The sequence below is a fragment of the Salvia splendens genome, chromosome 19 (genome assembly GCF_004379255.2).
Source record: "Salvia splendens isolate huo1 chromosome 19, SspV2, whole genome shotgun sequence".
Taxonomy (NCBI): domain Eukaryota; kingdom Viridiplantae; phylum Streptophyta; class Magnoliopsida; order Lamiales; family Lamiaceae; genus Salvia; species Salvia splendens.
The window spans coordinates 351784-375366 of record NC_056050.1 but is presented as its reverse complement, the minus strand read 5'-3'; the positions used below and the strand labels follow the sequence as shown (position 1 = coordinate 375366).

The following is a 23583-nucleotide window of genomic DNA, read 5'->3' as shown; positions in this document are numbered from 1 at the left end:
ATCACTTTTTTAGACTTCAATTTTGCTTTATTTGCACGAGAAAGTCAAAAGATTGAAAACTTTGGTAGCTCATTTTTATCTGAAAAGAAAATTCTATTTTTTTCGATTTCAGTTGGATAATTTTCTAAGCAGGCTTAAACGGCTCGACCAGTTTATCATATTGTAAACTGAAAAGAAGATAGAGCGTAAAGGAAATGGAGTAGATATTATCAGAGCATAAAAAAATATACTATTGAAAACTGAGTATAGTAGAAGAGTTTTAGATTTGAATAATCAACTTTTACGGTTTTGAAGTGATGCCTCTTTTGTAGTAACCTTAAAATTGAAGCGTGTCTTTAAATTTTAAAAACACAAAATTGATATTCTTATTTACAGTTTAATAAAAAAAAATTGCACTTTGGTTTACTGCAATTTCTCAGTCTTTTAATTATTTTGCTTGTTTTAAATTTATTGTAGTATTTTTTTTTTCAAATTAAGAATCACAAATAAAGCACGCAATTAAAATAAATAAAATTTCACAAAAATCAATATGTTTTAATTTATGCTAGAGTTAAGGTCAAAACTGGTCTGAACATATGTCCGTTTTACGATTTTGGTCCTACACATTATCTTTTGAATTTTCACATTCCAAAATTTCAATTCGGATCACAATCTGTCCAAAACTAACTGATCCGTCAAATTGTAACGGTCAACATTTTTAATCCCGATTTTGACCAAATTAAACTGTTAATTGTGATTATTAACTCTCTAATTATATCCTTAATTATTTTAATATGTTATCATTTAAAATATAAAATAAATAATATTAACAAAGAAAATGAAGCGTATGTCCAACGATTCACACAACACTTAGCCATTTTTTTTTTTGCAAAAAATCGAAACGTCTCTCTCTCACCCTCCCTCTCTCACTTTGACGACACCCTTGTTCTCCGACGGTGAAGCGACGACGGCGCACGACGGCTCACCCTAGTTTCTCGAAAAAGACATAGTCATATTTTTTAATACATTTTTAGAAGTAATTAATGTCCAAATTGCTAAATAAATACTCCTTTCGTCCCAGTTTAAGTGTCCTATTTTGCCATTTCCGTCTGTCCCAACTTAAGAGCCCTATTTCACTTTTACCATAAATGGTAAATAGTCTCCACATTTCAACTACTTATTCCAATCATATTTTTATTATAAAAGTAACATATATAAGTGAGACTATTCAATCCACTTTTCTTTATATTTCTTAAAATTCTTGCCCTAATTAATTATGACTCTTAAGTTGGAACTGAGGGAGTAATACAATAATTATCTTTTTGAAATTTCCCGATAAATTGATGGCCCGATGTAAATAACATTCGGCCCGAATACTAAAAGCCCGGCCCATTTATTCTATTTCAATTTGCTTTTTCTTTCATTAGGGCTTCGTTTCCTCCCAATTTTTCTATGTGAAAAATCAAAATTTTCTGGTGGGAGTCTCCGATGGCCTCACTCTTCAAGGTAAATTCTAGTATGAGTTTTCATTCTAATTTGTTTGAATTTGGATTAGAAGTAATCGATTTAAATGCGAATTGTTGACTTCACTTTTGATTCCGCATTCGTATTCTGTTTTCAGCTAACCTAGGTAAATGGGAGAGTAATTTGAGCTGACTGCTATAAGAAAATACTGAATTTATGCATTTGAGCTTGTTGTTTGATGAATTTATGCATTTGAGCTTGTTGTTTGATGAATTTATGCATTTGAGTTTTCTTGCTTAGGATCCGACCAAATTGTCGGCGTATAGGGACAGAAGGTTTTCCGGGATGCAGGAAGAGTACGAGGAGGCGCTACTGACCTCGACCACCATCTACGTGGGAAATATGTCGTTTTACACGACGGAGGAGCAGGTTTACGAGCTGTTCTCTCGGGCGGGGGAGATAAAGAAGATGGTCATGGGTTTGGATAAGAACAGCAAGACTCCTTGCGGATTCTGCTTCGTAATGTAAGCTTTACAGATTGGTTTGAGACGAGCATTGGTTTGTTGCTAGTTAGAGGCTAACGGATAATAGTGGCTTTCAAGTGATTTAGTTAGCTAAAGTTTCTAGCATTGCTTGATTGCTCGACACCATGGGATGGATCTTGTATTGTCCTCGAGCATTTCATGTTATCTGAAATCATATTTGATCTCGTCTTTATGTTTCTAATGCTCATAATCTTGAAATTAGCAACAAAAACCAAAATATTTCTTTATCACTCATCCACTCATTATGGAGTTTGATACATATCAGGTACTACTCCAGAGAAGATGCTGAAGATACTGTGAAATATATCAGTGGGACTATTCTCGATGACCGTCCTATTCGTGTTGACTTTGATTGGGGGTTTCAAGAAGGCAGGCAATGGGGCCGTGGGCGGAGTGGTGGGCAGGTGAGGCATCATTAGTTCCGTTTCTCCTTGCTAATCTAGTAATGATCAAATTTATGTTCTGTATCAGGTGCGGGATGAATATCGTACCGACTATGACCCAGATATCCTTTTCACACCATTTTTCAATTACACAATTGAATTTGTTCAACTTTACTGTTTTGTTGTTCTTTGCCTGTCCTTGTGATATGGGCTCTCGTATGTATCTCAAAAATGCACTAAACCGAACTGAATACCATCAATACAAAACTACAAGTGGCCAAATTCGATGCCATTATGAAAAGCTATTAGTTTCTAAGTATAAAAAGCTACCTGAATATCAAATTCCTTAACTGTCATACGTAGAGGTGGTTATGGAAAAATAGTCCAGAAAGAATTGGAAGCGCAGAGGCATCTAGTCGATTATGGTGCTGGATCGCTAGATTCATTTGCACCTGTCATGCAACCAAACTGTAAGTCACTAAACACCTTTAGCCTTCCTTGCATTTTCTGCATGTCGCTCTTAAAGACTAGAACTTGTTACTTGAATTTCTGTTTCTATGAGTGACCTTTGAGCTCTTCTAATATTATTGATGCACATGTCTATATGCCAATTGCCAAAGGTTGATAATCTTGCTGAATACATTAACAAACAATCTTACATACAATTGTTTAGGGATATCTAATTGTGTTTTTTTGTAGTTTTACTTTTTTGCTTTTCTTTGGTCTGTAAGCCTTTTGTTTTTATCACCGATGAGGGGCTATTAATTTATAGCTGTTAGTTGAATAAATTAATACATAAATGATCTTTACTTATATAGGTAAAAATATTAAGTTATTAACACATGTTGGCTGAGGTATTTACACTACTTGTCATTGACTTTCTACTCATGTAGATGGTAGGCAAGGTGGAAACTACGGTCAAGGGGGCTCCCACCGCAGCAGAGGTATTATTCTCATTTAGGTTAGCCATGTGATTCTTCTCATGGAACTCACTAATCCGATGACTTTCTTTGGAAAAACAGATTACCCACGCAAGCGACATAGAGAAGATGACCGCCGTGGGTCAGATTTTCAAAGGAGAAAGTCGGACTTCGTGTATCGGAGAAATCCAGATAATGAACCCAGACCTGTAAGTTTCTGATGGTTATACAAGAATCATATGTGAAGCCAATTTTAGTTGTTTACTTACCTTTCAAATTGACCACTTCTGAGTTCTGATTTCCTGCACCTCCCTCACTGCTCTATACATAAGCATCTGTATTTGAAGCCACTTTTAGTTGTTTGAGGTCCTCGATTTCTATATAATGTCTTTAGGATCACACCCGTAGAGGACCGACATATATCTAAGTGTAGGCATTGATTTCTTATGTCCTTATTGCCCAAGCCACAGGGGTAAGGAGAGGCGTTAGCCCTAACTGGACATTTTTTCAAAGTTCGACGCCCCACCAAACTAAATTGTAGAAATTTACTCTCTTGAAGTCAAAATTTAGAAATTGCAACGCACCGAGGATTTTGTTTGTTTTACTTCCGCCATTCTGTTGATTGATGACCGGAAGCGACTTGCCCATATTTCTTCATGACTATTCACATTCCTCCATTCTTTTTTTCTTTACAGGAAAAAAATCCGCGATTTCGGGAGAGCGGCGATTCGGACGAGGAGGATGGTGATGATCGGAAGCGGTCGTCGTAGGCAATGTCATCAGCCAGTTGGTTACTTTAGATTTAGAAATATATGCTACTCTCTATGCATCATTACTGCTTAATTGGTATATGTATTTTTCTTGTAAAACTGAAGTATTATTCAAAGCTAAGCTACTGTGGATTTTAAGCGGAAACTTTTTGTTTGTGTTGTAGGCTTGTAGTTATGCATAATTATATTCGTACTAGTATTATTTTTTCTGCACATTCTTTTTTGTGTGATGAATTTGATAAGGTGCAGTCTCGATTCCATGATTGATAAATGCATCAAAATTTACCATCATTTTATTGGTAATAGTATATCTTTTGAATGAAAATGACAAATTATCAAAATGATCATTTTCAAAGCGTACTCTTATTTTCCTTATCTTTTTTTATAAAATAAATGAAACGTAAGTGGAATGTGAGACCCTATTATTATATATAGTAAAAATGAATCGGAATTTTTATTCACGAATGGGCTAAAATGAAAAAACGGACTCCTATTTGCGTATAGAGGGAGTTTATACCCTTTATTTAACACCATTATTCGAAGATGGGAGGAGTAGTATACAATAATTATTTATGATTGGGTATTTTCAAAATCCACAAAAATTGCAAATTTTCTTTTTTTTACCCATCTCCAATATAATACTCCCAGGGTCCATATTTGAGATATTTTTTTTCACTAATTAAGTAGTACTACTATCGATCATTTCAATAAACAATTCCATAATAAGCTTATTTATAAACCGTGGAATTTATTTTATTTCAAGCATTGATGAAAAAAGCTCCCAATTTAACAACGCAAAACATTAGCTCATTTGGCGCCAAATCCCTAATTTCACAACCAAAATCTCATCTTCGATTTCAAAAATGGAGTTGGAAGCTCAACCCTCCGATGGAATGGATATGGAAGAATGCACACCCACTCCACTTGAAAGGGAGCCGCCGGTAATCCGACGCTTGGAAGAGGAGGTGGTCAACAGAATCGCCGCCGGTGAGGTCATCCAGCGGCCACTCTCCGCCGTTAAGGAGCTCGTCGAGAACAGCATCGACGCCGGCTCAACTTCCATCACCGTGGTGGTGAAAGATGGTGGCCTCAAACTCATCCAAGTCTCCGACGACGGTCATGGAATTCGAGTAGATCCTTCCTCACTTTTTCCCCCTTTCCTGCGCAGTCATAATTGTGTGCTCAGTGCGTGTAGTTGGCGTCTCTATGTGTAGTGTGTTGTGTTAGTTTACAGTTGTTCTTGTTGTGGATGTTGGAGTTTTAGATATTGTGATGAAATTGGGGAAATGAGGAGGAATATGTAATTAGGGTAGTACGTTGTGATATGCTAATTAAATAGCATGAATTGGAAAAATAAAACCTCAGCTAAAAAATGAAATTCGAAAAAATATATGGAGCTAGTCCAAGCTTGAAGCAGGCTGCAACCTGATCGAGCTCCCCTAGTTCGATCTGTGCGTGATTGTAGATGAGAGAAGAGACTTGTCTTGTGGTGGTTGAGTATCATGTTGACATGATGTTATGATAGTATATATTATTGATATTTGAATCTTTCTATTAGCAGAGAATTTTGAACGCATCACTTGCATGTTCTGTTGATGAAAGGCTTCGTGCATTTTATATGGTAGGACAATGTATATTACTATATGCTGCTATAACTTGTAGTGCTATATTAAGATTTCATTTGTTGAGTTTAATTTTCTGATTGTTTCAATTTGCGTGTAGTATGAAGATCTTCCTATTTTATGTGAAAGGCATACAACCTCTAAACTAAGTAAATATGAGGACTTACAATCTATCAAATCCATGGGATTTAGAGGCGAGGCGTTAGCAAGTATGACATATGTTGGTCATGTGACAGTTACCACCATAACTAAAGATCAATTACATGGATACAGGTATTGATGGCTGACCTTCTTCTACTTCTTTATGCAATTTGGTACTATGTTCAATTTAGGGAAGCCTAAAGTAGTTGGCATGCGTCTTATAAAGTTATAATGTAGTTTTCATTGTAAATGCACTCTTGTATTTAGCACTTAGATGAGGATTCCTTCATGCAACTTCTTCTATTAAATCTTCAATCTTTTTAAAGTTATATTACCAAAGGGAGCTGTAACATTTGCTTTTTATAAAGAGGAACAATGTCTCTTATTTTTATTATCTATACTCATCTAAGCTTATCTTCTTCTCATCTTGCTGATGTCCTAACTTTCATCATACTCTCATTTCTGTTGGGGCTTTACCTATTATTTTTAGGTTGGAATGTTTATATCAGATCTCAACTCCTGTTATATCCAACGCTTTTTAGGAAAACAAGTGCTCACATTTTGGTTTCTCTTTTTTTTAGTAGTTCTTTTAAGTTTTGGATTTTTTTTTCTTTTTTCTTCCATATACTTCTCATGAATTACGCTTGTATAGCATAAACTTAATTCTTATTTATTGATTTATTCTCTTGTGCACCCTCATTTGATAGGGCAACTTATAAAGATGGTGTGATGGGGTGTGAACCAAAAGCATGTGCAGCTGTTAAAGGCACTCAAGTTATGGTATGCATCTTACTTTGATCACATGCTTTTTCCAAACTTGAGTGCTAAAAAACAATTGGATTCCGGGGCTGATGATATTAAAACAAAAAAATAGGTAAGTCAAGCCAAGAGAGAAAATAATCCAATCAAAGTTGAATGAACATGATACTTGACTTAATATAGTTTACTTGTATGTATCTGAGTGGCCTCTTACAAAGTGGACATCCTTTTGTGGTTGCTAAAACTTAATGTTCCTTTTGATGACCATGATTGCTTTTTCATGATATGCTTCTCTTTGGCAGATAGAGGATTTATTTTATAACATGGCTGCTAGGAAGAAAACACTTCAGAATTCCGCTGATGACTACCCAAAGATAGTTGATATAATTTGCCAGTTTGCCATCCATCACACGAGCATAAGCTTCTCTTGCAGAAAGGTATGTCCACTGACTAGGTTCACTTCTGCTCTGTCTGTTTCTGTACAAGACTTCTGAGATGTATGTTTCTCTTAGCATGGAGCTGCTCGAGCAGATGTTCAATCAGCTTCTAAATCCTCAAGGCTTGACGCAATAAGATCTGTCTATGGGGTATCAGTTGCACAAAACCTTTTGAAGATAGAAGTCTCTGATGATCCATCGAGTTCAAGTTTCGAGATGGATGGATTTATTTCTAATTCTAACTACATCGCAAAGAAGATAGCTATGGTGCTATTCATCAATGGTTGTTTTTTTTTACTTCCTAACACATAGGGATATAGTTAGTACTGTACTGTTATCCTATATATTTTCCTCATTTTAAGATCAGAGTTGTTTCTTAGTTATTTCAGTTATAGCTATTAAATGAATATAACTTGATGTTTGTGTGGTGCGTTTGTTTGCAGCAAATGGCTCCTTTTGTATGTAGCTTCCTCAATCTCTCATATTTCTGCCAGTATTGTTGAAACTTACTTTTGCTCCTTGCTTTCTGGTTTTGAAGCACTTAATCGAAAATTCTTACATTGGAGTTCTCAAATTTGATCGAAAGTTTTGGTTTCTCCCTCTTCCTCATGTTACATTCCCTATTTCAGATAGACTCGTGGAGTGTGGTGCTCTAAAGAGAGCAATCGAGATTGTTTATTCTGCTACATTGCCAAAGGCATCCAAACCTTTCATCTACATGTCAATCAAGTTGCCACCTGAACACGTTGATGTAAATGTGCACCCAACTAAGAGAGAGGTATACACAACACTTCATTGAATGAGGTCTAGAAGCTAACTAAAACTCCTTGGTGCACTTTATATTACTTATTTTATATTCTTCTGTTGTATGCACAGGTAACCCTCCTGAACCAAGAAATTATAATTGAGAAGATACAATCTGCTATTGAGTCAAAATTGAGGAATTCCAATGAGTCGAGGACATTTCGAGAACAGGTACTCTAAACAAATGTACCGCACAAGCTTGATTTCATGTTTCTCCTTGTAGATTTGTCTCTACCTTCAGCTTTTTTTCATTGTTATTTTGCCGTAGTATATTTTCTGAGCATTCTGAAACTAAATTCACACTCAACTAACTTTCATGTGAAACTTTTTTGTATTGTTCTGTTTCATGTCTTCTAAGTATGAGCATACTGTTTATATTTTGCTACTTGATGACACAAACCGTTGTCTGGCTTTCCATTAAAATCCTCCTTTTCTGAGGCAGAAAGTGGATCCTTTAGATACTTCAGTTTCTACAAGCAAGGCTGCCTCAACTCCTCCCTCGTCTTTTGGTAAGTGAAAGCTCTCCTCTCAGCCTTTTTGCAAACCCAGAATATGTTGTTGTCGACCTTTTCCTTTTAAATCTTTAGTCTTCATTTGTAAACTTTCTAGGAACAAAGCCCCAAAAAGTTCCCGTGCACAAAATGGTAAGGACAGATTCCCAGGATCCTGCAGGAAGGTTGGATGCATACCTGCAGAGCACACAGTCTAGTCAAATGCAACGAAATTCTTGCTTGGCCTCCATGAGGTAAAAGACTACTACTCCTGAAGTACTTACATCTATAACAGGTTTTCGATCATGAAGAAACAGTATCTAATGGTTGTAGGGTAAACAGCAGATCATACGTATAAGTGCTGGATTGATGGTTCTTAGAATAGATCATGAAATTATATTGCCTATGACCTATTGGGTTTGTGACAGTTATTTCTCTGCAATGATTTATGTGGGACGAAAGTTTTCATGCATCTTGTGCAATTAGCAGTGTGATTATTATAGTCATCACTTTTACATTCTGATTTAAAGGAAATCATCGCATGACGTCCAAGCCTGTAGCCTTTGGTTTCTCTCAGACTCCCATCCTTACTCATTTCTCAACTTTAGGTCTTCAATCAAAGAAAGGAGGAACTCCAGGGAGACTGCAGACCTTACTAGCATTCAGGAACTTATCAGAGAGATTGACTCTAGCTGCCACACTGGTTAAGTCACGCCTTTATTGATTGAGAACCATTTTGATGAATTTGTCAATGATGTGTGCTGACTTGTGATCTTATAGAGTTGCTGGACCTTGTTGGACACTGCACGTACCTTGGGATGGCAGACGATGTTTTTGCTCTGCTGCAGCACAACACTCATCTGTATCTAGCTAATGTGGTCAACTTGAGGTAGAAGTTTTTCCGTTTCAGGCTTGGGAGTGTATGACGAGGGTAGAGAAGTAGTGGATTTTGTATCTTATGAAACATTGCATGTGGCTCAAACTATTATGAGAATAATCTTTATTGGTTTGTGACTCCTGCAAGTGATTATGTAGCTATCAAGTGACCTTCAGATATTTTTTTGGAATTTTGAAGTAAACTCTTTTAGCAGATGAGATCTGTGTAAACTAGGACTGTCTTCTTCTTTCTGATCCATGAATATAGTTTTACATCATGCAGTATTCCATTGTCAGTCCTGCTTCATATTACTGTATTTATCAGTTTTTCTTGGTTGTCTGAGTTATCGATAAGTTTTTCTTCCTTCTTGATGCTTTGGCAGCAAAGAGCTCATGTACCAGCAAGTTTTACGTCGATTTGCACAGTTTAGCGCAATTCAATTGAGTGTTCCCGCTCCTCTGTGGGAATTAGTAATGCTGGCCCTAAAGGAGGACGAGTTGGAACCTGAAGGCATTGAACATGAAAACCTGAAAGAAAAGATAGCAGAAGTAACTTTCTTACTGCTGACTGTCCTTTCTATAATGTATAGAGATTGTTAGCATGATTTTGATTTGTCCTAGGCTTAAATACGCTCATTCCGTTGTTAATCTTGGGGAAGCGTCTGGGGATTCGTATTGTGATTAACTGGTGCAATGGCTATGCATGAAATGACAGCGTTTAGCAATTCATGCAACATGCTTAAGATATGTCTGTGGATTCATTTCATATATGTTCCACTTGTCATTCTTCTCCTTCTAACTCCTATTGTGTTTTGCTGCTAGATGAATACAAAGGTGATAAAGCAGAAGAGCGAGATGTTGGAGGAATACTTTGGCATTCATATTGACCCGGATGGTAATTTGTCCCGGCTGCCTATTGTACTTGACCAATACACACCTGACATGGATCGTGTTCCAGAGCTCATTCTTTGTTTGGGCAATGATGTAAGCTCCACATATTTAGAAAAATATCTTATTCTGATATAGCTGATTTTTTATTATCGTCAAGACAAACTAATTTTATTATTCGATTGCTGGTTTAGGTTTTCCATTATGCTGTCCCTTTGAGAACATTTATCTACTCTCACCTCATTTTGACAATTTTAGTCTATGGTGTTACATAGAGGCCTAATTTCAAGGAATTCCATAGTATTATCTTACAATACACCATTTGTTAATATTTCTTTTTTAACAGGTTAATTGGGATGATGAGAAGGACTGTTTTCAAACAATCGCTGCAGCTATTGCGAACTTCTATGCCTTCCATCCCCCTTTGTTGCCAAATCCATCAGGTGAGAGCTTACAATTTTATAAAAGATCTCCTTCTGGAGATCCTGAAGAAGGAAGTACGTCACACAGTGGTGGTAAGTCTGCAGAGCCACGAACTCCATGCAACAATATTTTGGTTATTGCATATTGAATTTCATATCATATGACTTAAGTCTGCCGGGCTTTGTACTCTGAAAGGAAAAGGCTAATTACAGATTTATATTATGATCTCTAGTTGAGCACATTACATAGTTTATTCGTGAATATGCTACATATTTTCCTCTTTCAGTTGCATGTTTCTGATTTTAAGTGTATAAAATTTGTGCCTTTGGTAACCAGATGTCATACCGGAAGAACAAATTGAGCAAGAACTATTTTTGGAGGCTGAAAGAGCTTGGTCTCAGCGTGAATGGTCGATTCAGCATGTTTTGTTCCCCTCCATGAGGCTTTTCCTCAAGCCTCCTACATCAATGGCTACAGATGGAACTTTTGTCAAGGTACTCAACCTTGTGAATCCGTTTCCGCCTTGAACTTTCTGTGCAATCTTGTTTTGCCCATATTGTACTTCCAATCACTATGTCCCAAGTTTCAGTTTTTAAAGTAAAATTTGTTGATGTTCCAGGTGGCTTCATTGGAGAAACTCTACAAAATTTTTGAAAGATGCTAACCAGAGCATTAGTCTTCTCGCTGCTGCGTCAGCAGTACATGATGTCGTAAGCTTGCAAGTTTCACCATCTTTATCTGTTTTCGAATTCTGCATCTTTAGCATGCGTATTTGAATAGTTGCTACTCTTTTGTGTAAATATATGTACTTGGGAGATAAATTGTATTGTAGAATTTTTGATGAAAAATGAATCTATATTTTCAGCTTTTCTATGCTTGTTATCATGTTTTGATTCTGCATTTTATTTTATGATAATATTTTCATCGAGTTGCAAAATTGACATGGATCTAAAGCTATGCAAGATTTTCGCCTCTCGGAAAGATGAGCTGGACTGGTGGAAGTTTTTCCTGTGCCGTATAGACAATGGTCCAACGCATCTTTCCGAGATTGAAAATTTCATCTCGTGCCATGTTTGCAACTTTTTTAGGATGTACAAGGAATTTTTCTTGTAATCCGTTGGTAAAGTAGGGACATAAGCTTCCATGGCATATAAGTAAACATGATCAATACAGAATCTGTAGTGGTTATGAAATAGTACTAATTGTTGCTGAATAATAGTATTAGTATTACTTTGAAATATGGACTGCATTATGATTAGGACCGCATCTAACATGCAGCTGTCATCTTGAGTTCTAAATAATTTTGGAATAGTCCTGTTCACTTTCACTTATTAAATATAACAAGTAGTACATTTTTTGTGCAATTAAAAATATGATGTTAAGATTGTATCCAAAGAATTTTGTTGGCCTAAATAAAGCTTTAGATGTATTGTTTATTTACAAATAGACTGCACTAAAATATTCAAATTATAATTTGGCATGGATAAAAAAAATTATTATTAGTATTATTTTCTATAAAAGCTTTTGTATTATCCATTTCTAATTAAAAAGCCTGTTCTATCTAGACTTAATTAATTTAAGGGTTATTTTCTTATAAATAAACTTTCAACATTTCTTATTTTACTTCCTAACTTTAATTTTTGAATTTAAATAGACAAATTAATAGCATGCCTAAATTTAAAATAAAGGGTAGGACATTAAATGATTTTTACAAAATCTATCGTAGGAAAAAAAAATAGTAAATCTCAAAATTTGGAAAAAAAATCTAGAATATGTTGCTTTTGCTTTTTTCTATGGCAGCATTTCTGGCAATCACCTCAGCTAATTTAAAGATAATTTATTTTTTGGAAGATAAATAAAAAAATATTGAAGTTCGTTTCAAGATCTTTAATAAAATATGAGAGATGAAATAAAAATAGATAAAAGAGAAAAAAAAATTAATGTAGTAAGAGTTTATACAAAATTTAAATGAGACTCGGTTTGATAGATTGATAAAATTAGAAAAATGACACAATTTTTCAGCGCGTATAAACAATAAATTGGATTTTCATTTCATTCTCTCTGAGCACAATTTGATAGTGACCTATATTATGCTCCATTAATTAGAAAAATGACACAATTTTTCAGAACGTATAAATATTACATTGGATCATTATCATTTCATTGTCTCTAAGCACAAATTGATAGTGATCCATATTATGCTCTATTAATTATTTTTGTTACCAATAAATCAAACACAAATTTTGATAATCCTAAGAAAAGTATACCTGTATAACAAGATTAATTGTTGGACCACGAAATAATAACTCTTCTTTGACTAAGTTGTCAATCATTGCAATAACTATTTTTTTTTACTTATTAGAGTGGTAATACAATGTATAGGTGTATTTTTCTATATCATCGTAGATTTGAAGATTTTTTTACCACTTTAAGGTGAATGATACCGTGTACAAGAGTAGTATGAGCCTAAATAGAGTGGTAATGCGCGAGGTTAAATATTTTTAAAGTGAGTTTGAATCTTCGATAATATAATTTTTAAATTTGAATTTATTTACCTTTTTAAAAAAAGTCATTTTTGGGAGAATAGTAACCACAATGATAAATGGGAAGGAAAAATAAGTTGGAACTCATTGGTGTCAGTTTTTAGGAGAATAGTATCCACAATTATAAAAGGGAAGGAAAAATAGGTTGAACACGCTCAGTGCGTGTACTCTGAGTGAAATGCATTTTTTTTACTATTAAAATCTTGTTATCACGAGTTGGATTTATTTTACTATTTTATTATCTTTCGAAAGTAAATTTGAAAATTTTATTAAAGTAATCAATTAGAGGGACCAAGCTGTCCTCTTCCAAATTAATAGGATTGATAGCTTTATTATTGAATGTGGCTAAAATATTGAATTATATTCTTATCACTTTTTACTCTAATTTAAACACATGGACATATTTCTTTGACATGAAACAGAGAAATCAAATAAAGTAGTGCCTTTTATAATCCCTGAATCTTTTTTATAAATTTCATTTATACTTATCACTCCCTTAATCTATTGGTAGTACTCTCTCTGTCTATCCCATTAATATTAAGTATTAGTAATTGAAAAATTAAATATTTAATAAGTTAAGTAAGTAAATAAATAATAAAAAAAATTAAGAGAAAAGATAAATGTACATAATTGTACATGTACATAATATTCTTGAATTTAAAAATTTAGTTGAAGTTAACTAAAATTAGTTTTGCTATTTGTTGGATTATTATGTAGCAAAAAAGAAATAAGTGATATAGAAATTTTATATCAAATTGTAACATAATTTCGAGCTTGATTTGAATTAATTATACAATATTTAGTAAAAATATATTTTTTTTCTTAAATTTACAAATATATAAGCTAAAATTTTAATTTTTTTTAAAGTGTTGCAAAATGATTAGTATGGAATTTATTTTAAATCAATTAATGTTTATGAATTGATTTTCGTGTTAAAAAAATGTTTATGTGTACGTTTATCACTTCTCAAAAATTAATTCAACTGTAGCTCGTCGACCAAAAATACCGAGAGAAGACATAAGATGAGTTGAGACAAAATAAAAAAAATTGAGAAAAATATTTGTAGTAAATGGTTGCTTACATTTTCAGTTGAGTTGGTTTTGTCTTTCTCTTCTTCCCTACAAAATTTCATCCTTTCTCTCGCCGCAATAAATTAATCCCAAAACCACCACCACCGGCGCCGCCACCACCTACTATTTCTCAAATGCAATCCTCCCCCAACACTTCTGGTTAAATAAAAATCCAATCTTTTTCAATTTTTGTAGCTGAGAAATGGGGAATAAATTCACTTGCATGAGCAAGAAAGATATCAAGAGCGGTGGGATTGGATCAAGAAGCAAAAGGGGCAATCTTTCAAAGCGGAGGAGTTCAATCGATGAGGAATTGCTCCACAAGCAAGCTCTAGCTATGGCGATTCACCAGCATCAGCTCTCTCAAAGATTTGACAATGGCTCCATGTCCCGCCGCCTCGGATCCACCTCCTCCCGCCGCCGCGCCACCACTTTGTCCGACCCTTTTGCTGCCACTGATGCTAAGCCAGTAAATTTTTCATTTTTTTAAAAAAAATACCATAAAGTTACAAAATTCTGCACTTTTGCTTGATTTTGTTGATCTAAATTGGGGGAAGAGGTTTGATTTTGTGTGTGTGTGTGTGTGTTGAGTAGTTTATTTGTTGATTTGAGTGGTATGAAATGCTTTTTGTGGATTACTTTATTGATGGAAAAGTGTGATGATTTTATTGAAAAGTGTTGTTGGACCTTTTTGTTTAGGAAAGTAAATCTCTTTTTTTTCCTTCTAATTTAGCTAGAATTTTTAATTGATTCTTGATGTAGATGATAAATTGTGTTAGGAAATAGGGTGTTTAACCGTCTGTGAGCAATTGCTATAATCTGAGTGTTGAAACTCAAAACACTGAATCGAAATTTGGGGAAAACATTGACTCAAAGATTAGAGTGTTGATGGAACTTATTTTGCGAAAGTTAAATCTTTTCTTTAGATGTTCGATGCAAATGATAGTTGGTTTTATGAACAATTGCTATATTTGAGTTCATTGATGTTTCTTGATATAGTAGATGCTATAACGCTCATCGAACTAAGCCTCGTTTCCATGGATTAGGTTGCTAGCTTTACATTCACTCTTGTGTGTGTGCGCGTGTGGATGCGTATAATTGGTAGTTTCTCTTTTCAAAAGGAGGGTTTAAATTATCATACGAAAACAAAGCCTCGAATGGGAGGAGAATTCGTAGTTGAGTAAAGGGATTGCAATCACTTCATTTCTTTACACGATTGTCATGTAGTAGTTTTGTTCGTTTTATAAACTTATGGTGTTTTAATAGTTGCCGGAGTGTTTGGAGAATATCAAGACGAAGAAGTTTGTTTTGGCGCACGGTGAAGGATTTGGAGCTTGGTGTTGGTATAAAAGCATTGCTCTGCTTGAGGAATCCGGACTGCTTCCAGTTGCCTTGGATCTAGCTGGATGTGGAATCGACACAACCGATGCCAAGAATGTTACGACACTAGCAGAGTACTCCAAGCCTTTGATCGATTTTCTGCAGAATTTGCCCGAGGACGAAAAGGTATGAACAGCCTCAGAATGCAGTCCCTCTAGGCAATGTGTCTCGAGCCTGATATTTTCTGACACGACGCATATGTGAATGTAGGTGATATTGGTCGGCCACAGTAGCGGAGGCGCTTGCATCTCCTACGCATTAGAGCACCTTCCCGACAAGATCTCAAAAGCCGTTTACCTCTGTGGCACGATGATAGCGGATGGGCAGAGACCGTTCGATGTGTTTGCTGAAGAGGTACTTTGTGAGCGGGACGCCCAACGTATGCGTTTTTTTCAGAAATGTTTCACACTTCGTGCCTTATCGAAGTTTTGTTCTCATGCAGCTCGGTTCCGCGGAACTCTTTTCACCAGATTCAAAATATGTAATATACGGAAATGGTCAAAACAAGCCCCCGACTGGATTCATGTTCGAGAAGCAGCATCTACAAGGGCTGTATTTCAACCATTCTCCTACAAAGGTAAACCTAAACATACTTTTCGTTATGTATTCACTACCTTTCTTTCTCGTGCCTTTTATAAGCTAGCGTTTAGTTCTGCAAAACGAGTGCTCTCGTTTAGATGCAAGCTGAATCGCGCTAACATGTCAGGCTTTCAATAATGTCTCAATGTTTAATAAACCACAAATCGATGCTCAACCTTTCGGAACATTTTCTCAATAATGTCCCTAGGCGATGTTTCCGGCACTTCAAATCTCACATCGTGCAATGTGAGATCTCAAGTGCCGGAGAAAGCACCTTCAAGATATTTATCATGGAAATATCGAAAGGTTGAATATTTATAGCACTCCTTTCGTCCTAGTCAAAGTCTAACACATTTCTAAAAATCGAAACACCATTATCTCTACTACATTAGTTTCTCACTTATTAAACTAAACAACAATGTGTAAAATCTCGCGTCCGGAAACAATGTTTCGCTTTGAACAGGACGAAGGGGGTAAATTATTAAATACCGAGACATTGTTTAATAAAAACTGAAAGGTCGGGACATAAACTGATATTTCGTCGTTTAATTGACATTTCGTCTTCTTGCTTTAGGATGTAGCTTTGGCAATGGTTTCCATGAGGCCTATCCCTCTTGGTCCAATGATGGAGAAGCTGTCTCTATCGGCCGAGAAATACGGGATGGGCAGGCGATTCTACGTTCAAACGTTGGACGATAATGCCCTTTCGCCCGATGTCCAAGAAAAGCTGGTAAGAGAAAACCCTCCAGAAGGAGTTTTCAAGATCAAAGGCAGTGATCACTGCCCTTTCTTCTCTAAGCCTCAAGCTTTACATAAGATCTTGCTTGAAATAGCTCAAATTGCTTAGAAATATATTTTCTAAAAATTACTTGATGTATAGCTATAGTGTAATATACAAGAAAATGCTTAAATACATATAGAAATTGAATTCAGCTTTAGTGATTTCTGCTGAGAATTATTTATTTTTAAATTTGAAATATGTGTCTCATTGCCTTAAAAGGGATAATAATAATTGTAAATAACTATTTTAAATAGGCTATGGTTCTCATATTAAACACTCTTCAACATCATTTTGTATAATAATATCTTGTTTTTCTTCAATAACTTCCTTCTGCACCCTCTCAAGAAAACTAAGCATGCTCTTCAAACCTTCCTCATGGATAACAAAACAAATGCCAATTCGTCCGCGCAACTCAATTGGTAAGACATTTCTTAAAGTAAATATATTGCGGTGTAGGTTGTTATTGAATCTCGGTATGGTATGTGAAGTTTGGTTTTTTAAAGGGTGTGACTGTTGTGTTTCTTTTGATGGTGAATTCTTAGGTTCAGAGGATTCGCTAGAGCACATGGTCTATGAGATCATTAACTTTCAGAATGCAGTCGCTGTCACAACAACCCCCAACTTCAAAACTTCAACCCTCTACACTATTAGCTAGTATAGGGAAGTCGGGATCGAATCCACGAGGATGGAAGGGTTAGAATGCATTGAGAGGACTTTTGGATGGTTCGGCTACTGCCACGCAACATGAGGGCTGAGTTTTAACTACTAGGCCAGAGAAATTAAATTTAGTCTATTCTAACTACCAGACCTGGATAATTGGAAGCACTTAAAATATAAACGCATGCATGATTCGAACCAAATGCAACTGGAGAATATTCACCAAACTTCTTGGGTCAAGTAAAAGAGTTTCCTAAAGTAGCCAGACACAAAGCACGTAAAAGTAAGCGACAAAACAGATTTCTCTAATTGGCTACTGACAGAAAGCTGCAACTAACAAACTAAAGTAAACTCGATTATAACTACCGATCGACTTCATCATCTTCAACAAACAAACACGAAATGAACCAAACAGAACATGAAAACAGAGCATACTCCAAATCAAACGATGAACACTGTGATCAAACTAAAAATTATCAGATCTAATTCACTGGACCGAGTAAATCAGCATTAACAGAGTTTTCCATGCAGATCTAAACACACGTACTTCAGAGTCAAGCAAGTAAAAGAGATCTAAGCTAAATCTGTCAGATTCACCACCGGCTAAACCTGATCCACAACTTCCAACACCATTTCAACTCCAATTCAATAGATCCACTCCGATCTCAACGACCTCAACTCCGATCAACAACTCAATTGCGAAAATCATCCAACTCAGTAAACAGAACAGTAAGCATCAGATCCAAAACAAACTGAAAACGAAACTAGATTAACCATAAATTGCAAATCAAGTCACAAAACAGTCGCTGAATTTCCGGCAAGGAAATCGACGAGATAGAGTACGTGCGAAAAGTAAATTGTTTCTTTCCTCCTTATAGGAGCGGTGTTACATTTCCAAACTGAACAAAACACCACACTAAACTACCCCAGATCTCCCATGAAACCAAGTGCGTGAACTAAGTGAGTGAATTTTTTAGAGTGAGCCGGAATACCCAAGGAAATTTTCTAACTAAGTGCCTTTCCTTTTTCTTTAGCTTCCTTGTATTTATAGGCGTGACTCAAATCCCTAGGGCAACAGACTTCGTAATTTGACATTTTGCCCTTAAGGATTTCGCTCTTTTTCTTCACTTTTTCTCTTCTATTTTCTCTGCCTTGGTGATTGCTCTCCCTTCCTGGGTCTGGCAGATTTCTCACGCACCTATGACGTGAACAGACCGACATCGAATTGGTGAAGAATAAGCTTTTTCTATGACGGATGGATTTCTAAACTTGGCGCTTGCTATTATCACCACGAGTTTAATCTTGGGCACTCTCGTGAGAGCCACACCCTGCAACCACAAAAAAATTGTTTAAACCGTTTCTACTAACAAATCTCAGTAGGCAACTACATGGGATCGGAGAGAAATCTTACGTGCGCTTGCATTCCGGCCAATTCAGCCGATAGTATAAGTATGGAAAATGTTATTATAATTATAAAAACAAATTCTATAAACAATTATTCAAAACTTCAAAATCACAAAAAAATAAATAGTAGAACACACAGACACATACATACAAATGGGCCATGCTTGATCATGTAATCTTCTATGTACGCAAGGCACTCATCAAAGTTCACATATTCCGTAAATTCCTAAAAATTTAACCAATCAAAAGGTAAAAATATTTGATAAGTAAGGATAAATGGATACTTGACACTAAAATCATAGTAAATCTATCCCATAACTTTCAAAATTTGAATGATAATTAATGGACGAAATTGTTTTGAACACGCCGTACTTAAAGGCTTATTATCCATTAGTCATACGTAAGAGTCATTCCCGTTTCAAAATAATTGTCATGGAAAATCAGTATATTAGTAAAACTTGTTGAATTTTCATTGAAATTTTAAGAAAATACTTGGATATTCAATCATATAGCTGAAAATATACTACTACTACATAGGAGTAATAGTAAAGAAAAAGAAGAAGAAATAGAAAGTGAGATCGACCTTATTGAATTGGAAGCACTCATAATAAGGAGGATCAAAAATCCCTTCAACATCGGATTTTCCTTGGCAAGGAAAAGGGGCGTCGGCGAAAACAAGGTCCATTTTTTGGAGCACAGATTCCGGCCATTTTGCAGTGAGTTGTTTCTTGATGATTTCGCCGCTGGTAGGCACAACAATCTCAGGGTGTCCACTATGGGACGCCCGCGGCTATAGCCGCGGGTTGGGGCGGTAGGCGGGCACATTATAGTGGCGGAGTTGTCCGCCCCGCGGGCGGACACCATTTCGGGGGTGGTATGCGGCAGACGCGTGTTCGCCGACTCCAGGGCGAGGACGCGGCTATGGGGGGTGGACGCGGCTATAGGCGCGCCGCCTACAGTGGCGGCGCCAACCGCCGCGGCTATGCCGATTTTCAATTTTTTTTTACATTTCAATTCCCCTATAAATATACCCCACTCCATTCATTATTTTCACACCATTCCAACACAACATCAATACAAATTTCTCTCACTACAATTTGGGGTCGGAAATGAACAATTTGTGGAGAGACAGCTGAAATGCTCTGATTCAACAGGTGCAACACTAGGCCGCCCAGGAGGTAGCGGCCCGTTTGGCGGAGGAGGCGGAGGATCCGATCCCTCGCACCATTACTCATCGGCGGACAATCCCACGAGACCACGTCGGTGCTCACCAACGTCTAATGGATGATTACTTCGTGGATAACCCCCGTTATCCATCTGAGATATTCCGTCGGAGATTCAGGATGTCGCAGCGGCTGTTCAACTATATAGCGGCGAATTTGGCGGAGCGTTACCGGTGCTTCACCCTCCGGCGTGATGCGGCTGGCCGGATCGGGCTGTCCACACAACAGAAGTGCACCGCTGCAATCCGACAGCTTGCCTACGCCGGACCAGCGGACATGTTCGATGAATACCTACCGATGGGTGAGACGACTTGCCTCACGGTGCTTAGGCAGTTCTGTAAGGGGATCCGGGAAATTTTCGGTGGGGAGTTTCTACGGAAGCCCAACCCGGATGAGTGTCAGCGCCTACTGGATATGCACGGGTCGGTGCACGGCTTCCCAGGAATGTTAGGAAGCATCGATTGCATGCATTGGGAGTGGAGGAACTGCCCCGTGGCATGGAAAGGCCAGTTCACTACAAAAGCAAACATCCAACGATGATACTGGAAGCCGTTGCGGACTATCGTCTGAAGATCTGGCATGCGTATTTCGGCGTGGCAGGTTCGAACAACGACATCAATGTTCTTCAGTCGTCACCGCTCTTCAACGAGGAGTGCCGGGGGGAGGGGCCAGAAATCAGCTTTGTAGCCAACGGTACGCAGTACAGTAGGGGCTACTATTTGGCAGATGGAATATATCCGCGGTGGCCCGTATTCGTGAAGACTGTCCGTCAACCGGTAGGACCGAAGAAACAATATTTTGCGCGCAAACAAGAAAGTGCTAGGAAGGACGTTGAGCGGGCTTTTGGTGTCCTCCAATCGCGGTGGGCTATTATACGGTGTCCGGCACGAGTTTGGCACGAAGATAATGTCGCGAATATTATGTTAGCCTGTATCATATTGCATAATATGATAATAGAAGATGAAGGATTTGCGGCAGAGCGATGGGCGCCGGAAGAGGGCGCAAGTACAAGTCACGGTGTCGCCTCCGCGCCGATCCAGATGGGCGTACCACGGAGCAATGAATATTTGATCCAACGCTTCGCTGATATGCGCAGGACCACATCACATAACACACTGCATGCCGATTTGATTGAAGAAGTGTGCGCACGTAGGGGAGGTGGGGGCGTTGTTTAAACTTGGTAGTGATTTGTACTAGATTCAATGTAGGGTGTGATTTTAATTTTAATTTTAATTTTGTGTGTAATTCTAATTTTAATTTTAATTTGTATTTTATTTTTATTTTTATTTTTATTTTAAATTCGTATAGTCGGCTTCTTCTAATTATGTATAGCCCGATAAATTTGTTCATAATTACTTGAAACATAAAATGAAAGTTGATTATAAAATTTGGGGACTATTGGAGGTGTCCACCATAGTGGCGGACACAAAATTTTGGGGCTATGGACAACAAAACTAGGGCTATGGACAAAAACTGGGGCGGGGCTATTGGGCGTGTCCGCCTTATAGTGGACACCCTCAATTTCCTCTCAATCCAATTTCTGATTTCTCTCTCTTAAATTAAATGTTGCGAGTATCGAAGAGTAATATATATAGCAGACGCCAGGGATGCCCAAGCTTCTAAGGCCACCCGCAAAGCGTCACGCGGGTGGCCCGTATTCCGTCACAAAGGGACGAGACGACGGCGTGACGCGTTGCAGCGCCCCGTCTCGTCCCCAGCCCGTTCCGCGTTTCACCCCGCCGTGACAAATGGCGAGACGTCTCGCCACGCGCCGAGGCGACGTGGCGCACTCCGGCGCCATGAGTGACGCCCACTCGCTAGCCCGCGAGTGAGCATCGTCACACTGACGCAATAATTCATTTTTTTTAAAAAATTGAATTAAATAAAAAATTAAAAAATTAAAAAATGAAAAACGGTAATATTACCGTTATATTACCGTTTTTTCAATTTTTTACTCTATAAATGCTCCAAATTCATCCTCATTTCACACACAAATACACATCTATTCTTCTCAAATCATCTCCATTTCCTCTCCAATTTTCATCTAACCTCTCATCACAAAATGTCCGGCGACGGAAACTCTAGCGGTGGCGGCTCTGGCGGGTTCGACACCAACGCGTTCGGCCACTAGGGGCATGTTCAATGTCCTCAGTGGTGGTTCCGGTTCGTCGACGCCGGGCACCCAGGGTTTGTCGACGTCGGGGGTTCCAACCACTCCATTTTGATGTGGATGCATACGTCCGTCCCTCCGCCCCGAGGTATTCGCAGGGATTATCCCAGATTCAGGAGGATTATTCCGTTGATCTCACTCCAGAAGAAGGTCGAAGCGAGGGAGGAGGCCGAGGCGGTGGAAGCTCCAGGGCGGAGGCGGACGAGGAGGAGGAGGATCTAGGTTGGCATCCGTACGACCCCAAAGAAACGCTGGCTGTGTACAACGCCTGGATCAGCGTCTCGTACGATCCCATCGTCGGGAATCAATAACCCCAGAAGTGCTTCTGGGAAAAGGTCACCGAGGCCTACCAAGAGATTAAGCCGAAGGGGAACCGTGGCCGGCAGCAGAGAGGGAGGAGGAGGAGGAGGAGGAGAAGAAGAAGAAGAAGAAGAAGAAGAAGAAGAAGAAGACGAGGAAGCCGACTCCGACACCGAGTAGACGGTGGCAGAGTTTTTATTTGTATTTTATTTTAAATATTCGTTGTATAATTTTACAATTTTTAATACAACGAATATTTGATCCTAATTACCTCGTTTTCTAATTATTTACATTGCGATAATTTTAATTATACTTGATACTAAAAACATTTTAAAATAAAAATTAATTATAAAATTTAGGGGCTATTGGAAATGTCCACCGTAGTGGCGGAAACAAATTTTTGGAGTTGTGGACAATAATTTTAAGGCTGTGGACAAAAACTGGGACGGGCTATTGGGGTGTCCGCTTTCACGTGGACACTCTTACGGTGGATACTCTTAGAGCACCGCCCGCGTTCCGCGTTTCGTGCCGGCGGAACGGAACCGGCGCGCGACGCGTTGCGGAGGTGCGTTCCGTCTCCGTGTCGTGCCCTTGCCGTCGCGGGTGCCGTCGCCGCGAGACGCGGCACGGCTTGTGTCACCACGCGCTTCGGCGACGTGGCTCGCCCTGCGTCGTGCGTGACGCCCACTCGCCGGCCCGCGAGTGGGCATCGTCACGCTGACGCAATAAATTCATTTTTTTTAAAAAAATGAATTTTAAAAAAAATATTTTTATTTATAAAAATTATTTTTTATATTTAAAAACAATTTTTACAAATAAATGAATACTATAAATTCGTATTAGCCCATATATATTTGATGGGCTTGCGAATTTATGAAACTCATTCTTGGTTATCTCTATTTAATAGAGACATCCTTGAATGTTTTATGTTCCACTTTCGATGTGAGACAAACTCATTCTTGGTTATCTCTATG

At 37.7% G+C, this 23583-nt stretch overlaps 3 protein-coding genes and 1 pseudogene across 5 annotated transcripts; 3 read left to right on the top strand and 1 right to left on the bottom strand.

The window, feature by feature from the left end:
• The first annotated feature begins 1355 nt into the window (after positions 1-1355).
• Positions 1356-4276, top strand: LOC121780470 (nuclear cap-binding protein subunit 2-like). The gene is made up of 8 exons (XM_042178108.1): positions 1356-1485; positions 1744-1967; positions 2254-2392; positions 2460-2493; positions 2731-2841; positions 3265-3315; positions 3394-3500; positions 3987-4276. The coding sequence occupies exons 1-8, from the start codon at positions 1468-1470 to the stop codon at positions 4059-4061; spliced, it is 759 nt and encodes a 252-aa protein (XP_042034042.1). The 5' UTR covers positions 1356-1467; the 3' UTR covers positions 4062-4276.
• A 535-nt stretch (positions 4277-4811) lies between these two features.
• LOC121778099 (DNA mismatch repair protein MLH1-like) lies at positions 4812-11369 on the top strand. 3 transcript variants are annotated; one of them, XM_042175382.1, is made up of 17 exons: positions 4812-5191; positions 5620-5682; positions 5784-5956; positions 6532-6604; positions 6886-7020; positions 7096-7303; positions 7650-7798; positions 7897-7995; positions 8267-8333; positions 8434-8569; positions 8924-9018; positions 9096-9204; positions 9575-9740; positions 10014-10175; positions 10426-10594; positions 10839-10996; positions 11122-11369. In XM_042175382.1, exons 1-17 carry the CDS (start codon positions 4925-4927, stop codon positions 11164-11166), a joined length of 2274 nt encoding a protein of 757 aa, XP_042031316.1. In that variant the 5' UTR covers positions 4812-4924; the 3' UTR covers positions 11167-11369. The 3 variants fall into 3 exon arrangements, with proteins under 3 accessions (XP_042031316.1, XP_042031317.1, XP_042031318.1); XM_042175383.1 differs by having other exon boundaries at positions 4813-5191; positions 5623-5682; XM_042175384.1 differs by lacking the exon at positions 5620-5682 and having other exon boundaries at positions 4813-5191.
• Positions 11370-14121: 2752 nt separating this feature from the next.
• Positions 14122-17018, top strand: LOC121778669 (putative methylesterase 12, chloroplastic). Its single transcript, XM_042176060.1, has 5 exons — positions 14122-14584; positions 15382-15621; positions 15706-15849; positions 15938-16072; positions 16649-17018. The coding sequence occupies exons 1-5, from the start codon at positions 14318-14320 to the stop codon at positions 16919-16921; spliced, it is 1059 nt and encodes a 352-aa protein (XP_042031994.1). The 5' UTR covers positions 14122-14317; the 3' UTR covers positions 16922-17018.
• A 1684-nt stretch (positions 17019-18702) lies between these two features.
• On the bottom strand, positions 18703-19780 carry LOC121780065 (annotated as a pseudogene).
• Between the last annotated feature and the right edge of the window lie 3803 nt (positions 19781-23583).